This window comes from Engystomops pustulosus, chromosome 7 (assembly GCF_040894005.1).
Source record: "Engystomops pustulosus chromosome 7, aEngPut4.maternal, whole genome shotgun sequence".
In the NCBI taxonomy this organism is placed as follows: Eukaryota; Metazoa; Chordata; class Amphibia; order Anura; family Leptodactylidae; genus Engystomops; species Engystomops pustulosus.
In genome coordinates, this window is record NC_092417.1 from 165,899,409 (window position 1) to 165,912,872 (window position 13,464).

The window sequence follows — 13,464 nt, forward strand, 5'->3', positions numbered from 1 at the left end:
TAGTCACAGAGGGGTCAGAGCACCCATGCTGACCCCTGACCACTGCTGGCTATGATAGAAAGGTGTCAGGACACACAGGACATGGCAGCTCGCTGTGTATGGGGGGTGTAGTCACAGAGGGGTCAGAGCGCCCATGCTGACCCCTGACCACTGCTGGCTATGATAGAAAGGTGTCAGGACACACAGGACATGGCAGCTCGCTGTGTATGGGGGGTGTAGTCACAGAGAGGTCAGAGCGCCCATGCTGACCCCTGACCACTGCTGGCTATGATAGAAAGGTGTCAGGACACACAGGACATGGCAGCTCGCTGTGTATGGGGGGTGTAGTCACAGAGGGGTCAGAGCACCCATGCTGACCCCTGACCACTGCTGGCTATGATAGAAAGGTGTCAGGACACACAGGACATGGCAGCTCGCTGTGTATGGGGGGTGTAGTCACAGAGGGGTCAGAGCGCCCATGCTGACCCCTGACCACTGCTGGCTATGATAGAAAGGTGTCAGGACACACAGGACATGGCAGCTCGCTGTGTATGGGGGGTGTAGTCACAGAGCGGTCAGAGCGCCCATGCTGACCCCTGACCACTGCTGGCTATGATAGAAAGGTGTCAGGACACACAGGACATAGCACCTCGCTGTGTATGGGGGGGTGTAGTCACAGAGGGGTCAGAGCGCCCATGCTGACCCCTGACCACTGCTGATAGAAAGGTGTCAGTCAAAAAATAGCTGGAAATCTGAGCTGCAGAGAAAGATCCAGTTCCCACCTATGTCTGTAACGGGCTGTATCTGCAGGTCTGTAGATCACAAAACTACAAGTCTGATGTGATCTGCAAGATAAGATCCTTATCTTTAATATAACACCAGCAGCTTGATCTGCTCTACAACTGAAGATGGGGGATCAGAAGTGACACTCCCCCTGCAACCTCTAAACTTGACTCATCTCTGCTCATTTTTACACGACTTTGGGGTAGGGGTGATTGCCCATTCGAGGGAATTCATATCCGACCTGAGGGGGCCACTAGTTTAATGGGGTAAAATCTGATAACGAGTCGCAGAGCGTGTGCGGATGTACTGTAATTTACGAGCATAATCGTCTTGTGAAACTGTAGTAAAAATCCTTGGATACACAGAGGAACTTTTGGATTAGATTTTTCGACAATCTTCTCCAAATCCGATCCCATAACACGTATTCGTATTGAGGCTGGGAAAGCGGCCGCAATTGGGCTGAACCCGGGTCATGACGCATCAGTCCGTTTATGGTTGACTGCTCGTGTGATCTGTTGCTTTGCTTCCCGATTCTGCTGTACACCAGGCAGCGTTACATGTGCTGTGTAGGTGGGTGCTGATCCAGAATAGCTATGGGTGCTGCAGGGCACACACTGAGGTGCACTGATATAGATATGATTGGGCTGGTTTGGAGGGGATGCTGCAGGCCAGGATGGGGGGGTGCGCGCTCGGCTCTGCGATGTCTGTGAAGCAGAACGGCCGCAGGCAGGATGTGTATGTGTGTAGAGAGGAGCTGGAGAAGGATTAATTGCACGGGCCGCCACCGCTTATTATCTCTTCTCGGGAGCCCGTCTTGTTAATTTTCTGCAAAACAGTGTCAGGCAATTTAAAGCCCCTTCCTGGGTAATGACGGATCGGGCGACCTCGGCATTGGCCATAATGGTCCGAATACAACCCCTCCCTCCACCCCATAGTAGCCCATCTATGGATGTGGTGGTGGTGGGATGTATCCGCATGGAAATGCACTTATGGGGGCATAACAAAGTTGGCACTTGATAGAAGAGTCTAGCTAGTGAGGCCTACAAGTCCACTGGACCGTGCATGCGAGTGCTGAGCAGCTTTGTGATACTTCCTAATTGAACATACGCACTGCAGGTAGCGCGTGTATGGGCGTTCTAACAGTGACAATTAAAATGGTTGTATCTACTAAATTGTTTCCTTTTTAAAGAGGATAATCACCCCTTTAATATGACATCAGGATTGTGTCTCTGGGTGCCACAGAACCAGAGAGATCCACTGATATGTATAATCCGCTCCACACTTTTTTTTCAATGGATTTATCTGATTCTGCGGCACCTAGAAAGAAGCTTATTTGCATAATTTTACATCCAGATTGACATGGCTTGCTCTGCGAAGCTATACGGGGCACTTGGGATCGGGTAGATTCCTTTAGAAAGCCCCACTAGAAAAGGTCTTTATGCTAGAGAGGCTCGGCCACTTGTCAATATGGCAACGTGACCCATTCATGTATGAAAAAATAGACATGACTTTGTTGTATGGTTTTCACGGATGGGGGGGTGTAGTCGCGGTTTTCTTCTGTAGGTTCATCTGGTGTCGGTGTGCTGGCTCTGATGATAGGATTTTGAGGGGAAACCCCCCGTGTTGGATGGTTATTGACCGGCAGAGATTCCAGCGCACGTCAGGTGGATTCCTATTGACCCGTCTCTTATGACGCCTTAATGGCTTATCTGTCAGTGCCACATGGCGCACAATCCCCCGCGTTTGAAGACGACGATAACGCCGGACCACTGATGCTCGGCTGATGGGATTGCTAAGGCCGGAGAATCGGCGCTCAATGCTCATCCAGAGATTATCTGTCCCTTTATGGAAAGCTCATCGCAGTGAATCCTAGTGATGGAAGGTCTTCTGCAACTTATTACTAGGAAATAGACTGACTAGTGGTATAAATGATCTGGTTTTGGGAAAGCTGGGTCACAACCAACCATTGACATTTGTATCACTTCCACTAAAGTCAGTTTTTTCCCCAAATAACCGTGTAATACTCTCCTTACCCATGCGCTGAAATCAAGGCATCATGTGACCTGAGCTCTCCATAGACACGTGGCTTCACAAGCTGCCCTCTAGTGGTGGGGTAACCTTGAGTCCAGTGTATATCGCTCAGAAGCTGATGGGCCTGCACTGGTCTCAAAAACACATGGGGTATCATGTGACTTCATTAGGCGTGTGACAACTTCCTGAGAATAGGTAACTCCGCAAGGGACAACTAGAGTTGTCAGATCATGGCGTTGGGAAAAGCTTGTTCCACCTGTCTTTTCTCCCCGGTGGCTACAAGGGTCTGCAATACGCTAATAACCTGATTTTATGGTGTTTTTATGGACTTCCATCTGCAATTTCCTGGGGGATCAATAAAATTGTATTGTATGGAACCTACTGGCAAGTGTTCTGTTTCCTGCAGCTCCCCTCCAGGAAAAGATGAGCATTACACTTCTGGGTCCTCCTGTATGAAGGATGTTTCTCTATTAACTCGGAATACTTTTATACGTATTGTACTGATATGAAATTTTTTTTTATCCCTTCTAGCGTGTCTTTAATGTGCTGTATCCCATGCCAGCGGACCAGAGGAGACATGTCAGCATCAATTCGGCTCGTTGGCTACCCGAGCCTGGCCTGGGATTAGCTTACGGTACCAACAAGGGGGATCTGGTGATCTGCCGACCTGAGTAAGTATTACAGAGCTATAGTGGGTGGTAAAGAGGTTTTATAATGGACATTTATCTCAGTTGCCCCCTATATAGTGGATATATCTGATCACTAGGGGTTGACCGATGGGATATAGGGTTTCCAGAAAGCAGTCTCAGCAGTACTAGTTTGGTGGACAGCTATTCCCTTAGACCCATCCCATGCACATGCACACTCCGCAGTTTATGTTGCTTGAGAATAAAAGTATTCTACATTTTGGAAGCTTCTTGGCCATAAACCATGAGATGGTAGGTTTCCCCTGGCGTTCCCCTCATGTGTGTGACCATCTTAAGTCCCTGCACCCCCGGCAGGCCATTGCACTCAATCCTTTTGTTTTTACCGTATCGCTGTCAGCTTGTGTAATCACTAAAGCCCTCAGATGTGGGGAGTATTTAGCTGATGCCTTCATATTGGAGTCTTCATATGTGGAATATCCCTTTAGTTCTGCCTCTCCCTCCCGCTGAGCCATCACACAGAAACAGCTTCTGCCTTCAAAACCTATTCGGGAGAAGTACATCGGGCATAATGGAGGCTGATGTGAAGACTCTGGAGCTTAGTGTGTGTGCACCTGGACTCCGGAAATTATAAAATTATGAAGTTATGACCCGTCCAGGCACAACCCCTTGACCCAATGAATGTAATGGGGACATGCACACTTGGTCGTATTTTATCCAGATCCCAGGGACTGGAGGCAACAGAAAGGGGTGGTCTAGCACACATCTCCTAGTATGAGGAAACTTAAAGGGGTTGTAGCAACTCTGAAAGTTGCCACTTTGGGGTTTCCACTTCCAGTATTCATCTTATTGGGGGGCACAGCTTCCAACATTGCAAATGGAATAGGGAGCGCCACATTGCTAAGGGAGGGGGTGCCGCTTCCGTATTCATCTGGTTGCAGAGTGCTGGGTTTGGGTGGGCAGCACTTCCCCTATTCATCTGGTTGGTCAGGTTGGGCGCCACAACTTCCTGCAGTGAAAGGGGGCGCATCTTTCCCCGGTGCTAGGGTGTGGGGCACCGCTTTCTGCTGTGCTAGGTTGGTCGCCACAACTTTCCGAGGTTCGAGGGGGTGCGGGCGTGTCCTTTTCAACGGGTCCTAAGTTGGGAGGTTGGGAGCTGCTTTCCGCAGTTTAGGGGGGTGGGGGGGTGGTTTGCCCCTTTTCCGCAGTCCTAAGGTGGGGGTGGGGCTGGAGCTTCCTTCCGCGGTGCTGGGATGGGTGGCTCCTCCAACCTTTCATCAGGCTTTAATAGTAAGTGACGTGCAGCAAGAAGGTGAGAGAGATCATGAAAATAAAGTGTAACTACAAGTGCACAGTGAGGACTATCCCTTTAAGAGACTTGTATGTTCCTGATGGTTTTGTAGATGGGTGTTTATGATGAGCAGGGCCACCCCCTCCACTTCTGTCAAAACAGTGAGCAGTCAGCACGGATTGTGTGCGCCGCAGTTATCGGCTGTTCCTCCGGGGGCATCCTTCTGCCTCCCCAGGAGACTCTCCGAGGCCGAGCCACTAATGAGCCGCATATGTCAGATTAATATGATGTAGTTTGTGTGATTTCTCCCAAATCGTGTTCCGTCATTTTGGCACCATTAGCACATCGCTTCCTGTGGATATTGATCCCGTTGATCAATATTTCTGATTAACAAGAACCTTTCGGATGTTGTATTTCCCCCCCTCCCTGTGCGTCCTCCGGGGGACTCGCCGAGCGCAGGACAACCAAAAGGCATTAGGTGCAGACGATGCATCAGAATAGACAGTATATGGTTTTGGGGTTTTTTGTTTTTTTTTTCTTTTTTTGGATCACTGTCCCTTTAACTGGCAAGGCTCATCCCTTTAACTTTGCGCCGCGCTGCTGTTCGTTTCCTAATTGTGTTAAATGAGAGTCAATCGGGATTTGATACATAATTGTAACTCGATCAGATGTGGAAGACGAAGCTTTGCCAAAAAAATCTTACTCTTTAATCACAAGTCTCTTTGGCATCGGGGCCATCGCTTAGCAACCGGCAGAGAATACGCTCCGTGCGAAATCCAGACCTGTACCGAAATGCCACGATCAGACTAAACAAAGCAGCGTTACAGAGAGAATACATATTATCCTGAGCCTGTGGTCAGCGGGTGTCATGCACCGAGATAGGGAGAAGCTTTAGATCAGGCTGTCACACGTGTAACAGGGACTCCTGATTACCCCACCTACACACAGTGATTGACAGTGAGAGTCCTGATTACCCCTCCCACACACAGTGATTGACAGGGAGAGTCCTGATTACCCCGCCCACACACAGTGATTGACAGGGAGAGTCCTGATTACTCTGCCCACACACAGTGATTGACAGGGAGAGTCCTCCCAGGATTTACTATCAATTACTCTGTGGGCAGAGTAATCAGGACTCAGTCTCTTGTCAGGAATTTGCATCTTATTTGGTAGATTGCATGTTACTTTGTCACTAAAACACGTGTATGTTGTATGTTTTCAGGGCATTCGACAATGTATGTGACCAGTTTTGGGAGCAGATGAATGAAGCTATTCTCCAGCATAACACTACTCGAACCACTGAGAGACCTGGGTAAGAAGATCTGGTGAAAATTGTTCCCCTGCATCGAAATAGGAGCAACTTTGCAAGAAGCTCTTATTAAAGACTACAGAGACTGTTACTATGGAGACATTGTAGTGCATTAGCGCTGTAGACACAGAACGAGATATGGAGAGCGTAGGACAATAAGAAGTTGCTTCAAATTGTTTAATCGCCTAGACAAATGGGAAAGAGCAATAGGGTTGGGTTAGTCCCAAAATTTACATTTTGGGTTCATTTTATAATAGTCCTTCAAGAGTGGATAAATGGAAATACTGGTGGTCCCCGGGTTACGTACAGGACGGGTTCGTTAATTGTCCGTGTAACAGTTTTGATTTTCAAAATTCTGTGCTGTCATGGGAACAAGGATCATCAATAAAGATTGATTACAGACACCTTACAGCTCATCATTGCAGCATCCAGGGAGCTTCACCAAAGGGTCACAGGGGGCAGAGAGGTCTGTCTGTAACTAGGGGTTGTGTATCCTTTATTTGTGGACTGCTTGTTATACAGTACAGCGCCACCTAGTGTTATTAGATGTATAGCAATGTGTCCGTCCACCTAATGAACGGGGTACTGGTGGACGCACATGCTCAGTCGCTCATGGAAATCCTTTCTTGCCCTTTTTGTAAGGAAAGGAACATGGTAAAGGAGAAGGACTCTATATTTAACAGTCTACAGGCCGCCCCTAGCAGCAGTACCAAGGACCACGGTACATAACAGCTGTACTAGGACTCTGGGTTTAACCCCTTGTAAGAGTTGCATCTCACATTCACTTCTCAGGACCAGTCGTGCCTCTTGGAGATCGGACCGAGAAATGGGGCTGATGAACGCCATTGGCCTCCAACCTCGAAATCCAAGCACCTCTGTGACATCGCAGGGCACACAGACCCCTGCCCCACAGCTACAGAATGCAGAGACCCAAACTGAGAGGGAGGTACCCGAGACCCGGCCTGCCGCCCCGAACGCCGAAGGTAAGGACAACGTCTCTGCAAACCTTCATTTTTATTTGGCATGGGTTGTAAGGTGGCCTTCAAACTGTGCGGAGACCCGAATATGTCTTGCAGCTGAGAGTTTGCTACAGTTGTATCAGTCGGGGCAGTCTCCAAGTTTAGTCCTTACAAATTGTAACTTTGTGTTCTCTGCATATGAGACAATTGTAGCTTATACAAAGGTGCAGCCTCTGCAGCCCTCCTCTATCTCGCGGAGGAGACTCCTCTCTCAGCACTGCTTCTATAGAGGGGTAGTGACCCTTCATTGAGGAGCAGTGACTGCATATATGTTATGCAGTCTCTCTGCTTAGCACATGGTATGACTCGGGCCCTCTGTGCGGGTACAGATGATCTGCCAATCACTGCTGCGTAGAGTCGGCCATGTATGACTGTGGCGCAGCTTTTCCTTCAGTTCTGACCTTTTCTTCTTTCCTCCCTGTAGCCGGCTCCAGTAGTGAACAAGCCGCACAGTCCAGCGCCACATCTGAGGGCACGGGAGCTGCCGCAGAGTCTCAAGACGGAAATCCGGAGTCTGCCGATGGGTCCGGCTCAGGTGGGATAATTCGACGTCCTAAAGAGTAGTCCCTTTTACCTCCTCCCCCCCCCAGCCCTGCTCAAAGTAATAAAGGGTCATAAATCAATATAGTCTCCTGATTTGGCATTTGGGGATCTGTGGGGTTTTGGGATTTAAGACAATTAAAATAACTTTACATTGTCACTACGAGGTATATTTAAGGGAATCTCTTGGCAGTATTGACCTTCGAGTACTGCAGGCAGTGTTGGGTAATGGTCCTGGACATCTGCGTAATCATGTCTTTGTGAATGTTAGTAGCAGCAGGGCTGTGAAAAATATATAATATTTTTTTTTATATATTTATTATTATTATTATTATTATTATTAATATATATATAATATATATATATTTTATTTTATTTTTTTTTTTATTTTTTTTTTTTTTTGACCTTATTTCGGCTCTGCACCACCACTATTATTTTGTTATTTTATATATTTGTCCCTAGAGAGCTGCATAATTCTAGCTTTCAGTTTGTTAGAAGCAGCAAGACTATCAAATATGCATTTATATTCTAGTATTGTAGCTGGACTTGGTGCACTAGGAGTGTGTCCTCACCCTGCTGTACTTTTTACTAATTCAAAGCGGAGGAGAAAGGCAAAGATGCATTTAGTCAAAGCTTTGGATTGGATATAACAGCAGTCACTCGAGCAAAACGGTTCAATGCAGAGGGACCACTGGTGCACTTTTTTCACAGTTCTGCTGCCAGCAGCGGTGTATCCTCACACTGCTGTTCCTCTGCATTAAACCATTTTACTCTGAGTGACTGATCTAACCCAAAACTTTGACTAAATTGAGCTGCTCCTTTGCCTTTCCTCTCTGCTTTGAGTTAGTCAAGAGCAGGGCAGTTTGATGACACACCCCTAATGCACAGAGTCCAGCTACCACCCTGGAATATAAATACACATTTGGTAGTTTTGCTTCTAATAAGAAACTAAAAACTATGATTACACAGCTCTTTAGGGACAACACTGGCTGCAGAAGACCACAGCAGTGTGAGGACATAACCCAGTGTACAAAATCTAGCTACTATCTTGGAAAATAAATACATATTTCACAGATCTGCTGCTACTAACCTACAGAAAGGCATGGTTAATCCGGGGGACTATGCTTAAAACTGGCGGCAGAGAGCCAAGAGCACAGCTGTGTGAGGACACGCCCTCAGTGCACTTGGCGGCAGGACTGTGATTTTTGAATCTACTAACATACAGAAAGGTATGATTACACAGACCTCCAGGGACAATACCTTACACTGGCTGCAGTTTTGCATGCTGAGGGATCCCTTATAAGGTGGTGGATCTGCTTTGCAGTGGTCACCATGTTAGGCCTAAGGCTCCACAGTAAAATCTAGTCCCCATTTTAGTAATAATTGATGAGTTTTATATTTTCCCTGTATGATTTTGTCTTCAGAGTCTCAGCTCTTATACCGGCACTTTTTATGCTTTTCTCTCTGTTATGCTGCAGCCCTTCTGTTCGCTCACACTCTGCCCCTTCATGTCCGACAGGAGAGGGTCAGGAGGACGCTCTGAGCAGGATCCAGCGCCTCATGGCAGAAGGAGGGATGACCGCCGTGGTCCAGAGGGAGCAGAGTACCACTATGGCATCCATGGGAGGCTTCGGCAATAACATAATCGTGAGCCACCGAATCCACCGTAGCTCGCAAACCTCCACCGACCCCGCTTCCCGCAACGCGGCCCTGCGCTCTCCGCAACCCTCCACCTCTAGAGAAACTGTAGCAGAGCTGGAGCGTCGTCTTTCCCCCCAACAACCAGGTCGGACCCCGCTCACAGAGCCACTAACCAACACCAACAACAACAACAACGCTGAAGACCTTGGTGCGCAGCCTCCGAGCAGCGGCGTGGAGAGGTAGAGATGTGGCGATGCCAACGTGGTACTGCTGTTAGGACAGACTGATCCCCACACTGGGGGGTCTGAAGCTGTGGACTATGGTGCTATAGACTTGGAGAGGAATCCTAATTTGAGACCTGACGCCCCCCCCCCCCCCATTTTCCCTTCCTTTCCCCAGCGAGTGGAGTTGTGATGGGTTTCACAGCTTAGGACGAGAAGTATAAAATTTGCCGCTGGCCTTTCTCACACTGCCCCTTCCCCAAATCTTCGTCTGGCAGAAAGCTAAGACGTCTCCCCGATGCCCTTTTAAAGGGTTCCAGTCATGTGACTCTCTTCCCCCCCCTCCCTTAAAATGAACTCCGAGAAGGGTACAATCCATAAAGTTTCTACTTTTTTTTTTTAGTTTTTTTTTTTTTTTTTGTTCTCCAAAGGTTTATCGATCATGGCAGGGGAATTAGCACTAAATCCCTTTCCCCTCCCCTGTCGCCCGCGAGGAGCTGCTATGAGACTGTTACTTGCCCTCCTTTTGCTTTGACTGAAGTTGAAGGAGGGGTGCATGCACTACAGGGAAGGCAGGGGCCTGCGAGTAGCCTCCCCTCCATACCAGGCATGTGTGTCCGGGTGCTCTGCACCTCATACAGTGAAGCCTACGGGTCGTGCCGATTCAGCTCGACCTCCTCTGACCGCTCCACCACATCTCCCGGCAGTGACGCCGCCGCCTCCGAGGCGTCCTATAAGGACTTTCAAGTCATTCTCTTACCGTGGTCACATGCCCCATGGACGGCCTAAGCCGATTTTTCAGTTTTTTATTAATTTATGGGTTGCCAAATAGGTCCACAACGTTGCTGCGGTTTAGACTTCTCAGACTTCTGCTTCTTCTACTTCTTCAGTTTTATTTTTTGCAATAGCGACCTGCAGGTCCACACCAGCTCTTATCCCCCCCACCCCCACCTTTTTGTAGTCCGCAATGTGTGTTTTATATTGGATGAAGCGCGGCCCCGTGCTCTTGTCTGGATTTAGTCAACCCGTACCCCCCCCCCCCCCCAATCCTTCCTAGCCAAAGGCCAGTAGCGCAGCTCTCGAGTCGACCCTTTCCCTGCCGTTGACCAGAAATTTGGGCAGTGGCCGTGTTTTACGCCAGCAGCTGCAGCGCAGTAGTCGTCCCCCACTCCCTACCCCTCCGTATGTCTGCCACCTGGGCGAGCTCATCCAGACGCTTCTACCCACTAGCGCACTCTTGACGGGCACGTGTCTCTCGAGCTGCAAATAGATGTCGACAGTATTAACCGTGAATGTTACAGAAGGGGCCGTGTTTCCTATTCAAGCTCTTGCATGACAAATACTACAGCAAACGTTATGAGTTTATTTTTTTCGCGTTCGGGTGATAGTCGCTATTAGTCATCGTTTTTGTTTTTTTGTTTTTTTTCTCCTTTATTAATTTATGCAGCTTATGCTACAACCCTCCACTCATCACCCTTATCCCGCTGCCTTACAGGAGGTTCATATCAGGATATAGTAGTTGTCATTCGGGGACCTCTATTGCCCGAGGCCGTCTCTCTTTTCATCCTGTCATCCTCACCTCCAGTGGGGGCAGCTAAAGCACGAGCCGCTGATCAGTAGCCACACATCTGACACATTACGGCCGACCTTCGCCCCTCTCCCCACCAGCCACGGCTTTGTTTAACAATCCCGCAGAGCATTTGCCCCCCCACCCCACAGTAATAGCTTCATGACTAGTAACTATTGGTAGCGCCGCACTTTCAAGTTCCTGTTGTATCATTAATCTCCAACGCCAGAGCGTATCCCCGATGTATTCTGTAGCAGCAGCGAGCACTGGCGGACACGTCGCTTCACCACCATCCACCTCCTTTATCAAGTCAGATCTGCAGAGCATCACTCCAGTGCCCCCGCTGTAACGTTTCTAAGAATTAACGGAAGCCGCTATCCGGTGTTCTGTAACGCTTTTGGTTGGTTTGCTCTATTTTGTGTAACACTTTTTTTTTTTTTTTTTTAATTTTTTCTCTATTTTTTTTTTCTTCTTTTTTTCCCTCTCGAGGTGCTGTGCAAAAGCATCATTCCAATAACCCATTGTGACCTTCTTTTTTTTTTTTAGGGCATGACTCAATTCATGTAACAATTGTTGAATCTGCAGAGCATTGCGCCAGTAAACCCTGTGACACCAACAAAAAAAAATCAGTTTTGCGTGTGTGGTTTTTTTTTCTGAATGGGGCACAAGGGCGGTGTTTTAAGGGGTTAAAAAAAATGGCGGTGGCGCCACCGGTGGCTCTCGTCAGTTGTCACTCGTCCGTCGTTACATGGCCAGATGCCTCGTTTTAATTGGCTTGTCGTTGGGTCCTTCCGATGGAGCTGCTCGCATCATCTTTGGCCCATAGGACGCCGGCTTGTTTGCTTGGCCTGTTGAGCCTCGGTAATTGGTCTCCGCTGAGACATCTGGCAGAATGAGGGCGACGGATACAGGCGGCTGTAACCCTCGTCACAACAACTATCTGCTTCTCGTTGGCAGAAGGTTTGCAGAATAACACTTCTATCATCGTCCCTTCTGCCAGTTGCCTGGAAGCCAAAGTCTCCTCAAACAAGTCTCGTTATATATCCCTACGGCGGTGCCGATCACTGGGAACGGAGGGTTTATTAATTATAGTCTGCGCTCTGATCAGAAATCAAGTTCACATGGGCACGTAACTAGAGGTAAGGGGGCAGACTTGGCAGGAAAGACAAAAAATATCAAGCAATGTGATCACTTGTATGAACAGACGTCCCTTTAAATGATAAATGGAAGAGCGCTACATAACTACACAGGTTATAACCGGTATTGCAGCTTGGCTCCACTGGACACAATGAGGCAGAGTTGCAGTACCAATCCTGGTCTGTGCACAACTGTGGCGCTATTTGTGTAAGCTGCAGTGAAGATCAATGTAGTAGCAATCCAGTAGGTTCGATGATCATAGCGTCTATGTATTACTGTCCTGGTTCGTAAGTTCCCATAGCTTCACTGAATTCTGCTTTCTAATAAGTCCTTTATTTATATAGCGCACACATATTACGCAGCGCTGCACAGAGTTTGCCAAATCAGTCCCTGTCCCCAATGGGGCTCACAATCTAATCCACCTACCAGTATGTTTTGGAGTGTGGGAGGAAACCGGAGGACCTGGATGAAACCAACGCAAACACGGAGAGAACATACTAACTCTTTGCAGATGTTGACCCTGGGACTTGAACCAGATCCCCAGCGCTGCAAGGCTGTAATGCTAACCACTGAGTCACAGTGCTGCCCTTTTCTATGTAAAAATACTTATAGTGCTCTATTATGAATGCAGTTCATCATCAGCCCTATAGGGGGCAGTGTATTTTTTTTTTTACGATTGCTGGAACACAATTGGCTTGTAACGAGAAGAAATGAGTGGCGGCATAGGGGGGGATGATGTATGGCGACAAGCTGAAGACTCCTGCTATGATGAGGACATAGATCTGTCGGCTGTGCCCCATTAATCACCGGCTCGGTGTCCCTTTTACAAGATGTTGGTACATATATCTTACTGTTCTTTGCCAGTAACGAGAGTGTCAAGTGAAGGCTTGAAAGGGGGGGGGGGGGAGGGAGATGTCGTATCCTAATATTAGTTTGCTCCTATTTCATCACATACACAGGACCGTGCACAATAAATTTGGACTTTGATAGAATATGAAAATGTTCCTATTTTCACCTTTTTGTCAAGTGTGACCATAAGGTAGACATAAAATGGCAACATTTTTAGTAGTATTTTCCATCCCCAGGCTCTATATGTAATTCTCAGTTGTCCCAGAGCTGGTGGCTGGAGACTGCAGTTTATGGGAGACATTATAGCAGCCAAAGAATTTCGAGGTGAATCTGCTCCATAACGCAGAAGCATCAGCAGATCATAGCTCCAGTAGTCTTTTGTCTGTGCCTATATCTTTCCACTGTCACTCAGAAGCATCAGGATCACATAGGACAAACTTTTACTGATTAAAG

The 13,464-nt window shown here is 47.9% G+C and overlaps 1 protein-coding gene across 3 annotated transcripts in view; it reads left to right on the forward strand.

Moving 5' to 3' along the window:
• AMBRA1 (autophagy and beclin 1 regulator 1) overlaps window positions 1–11,649 on the forward strand; it is a 55,777-nt gene extending 44,128 nt beyond the window's left edge. For 2 of the 3 annotated variants that reach the window (XM_072118799.1, XM_072118800.1), the window contains exons 15-19: window positions 3,325–3,464; window positions 5,951–6,040; window positions 6,830–7,020; window positions 7,481–7,591; window positions 9,116–11,649. In XM_072118799.1, coding sequence (XP_071974900.1) covers window positions 3,325–3,464; window positions 5,951–6,040; window positions 6,830–7,020; window positions 7,481–7,591; window positions 9,116–9,480 — 897 coding nt within the window. In that variant the 3' untranslated portion in view covers window positions 9,481–11,649. Of the gene's footprint in view, window positions 1–3,324; window positions 3,465–5,950; window positions 6,041–6,829; window positions 7,021–7,480; window positions 7,592–9,074 lie in introns of all 3 variants that reach the window. The other variant, XM_072118801.1, reaches the window with a different exon arrangement.
• The last annotated feature ends 1,815 nt before the right edge of the window (window positions 11,650–13,464 follow it).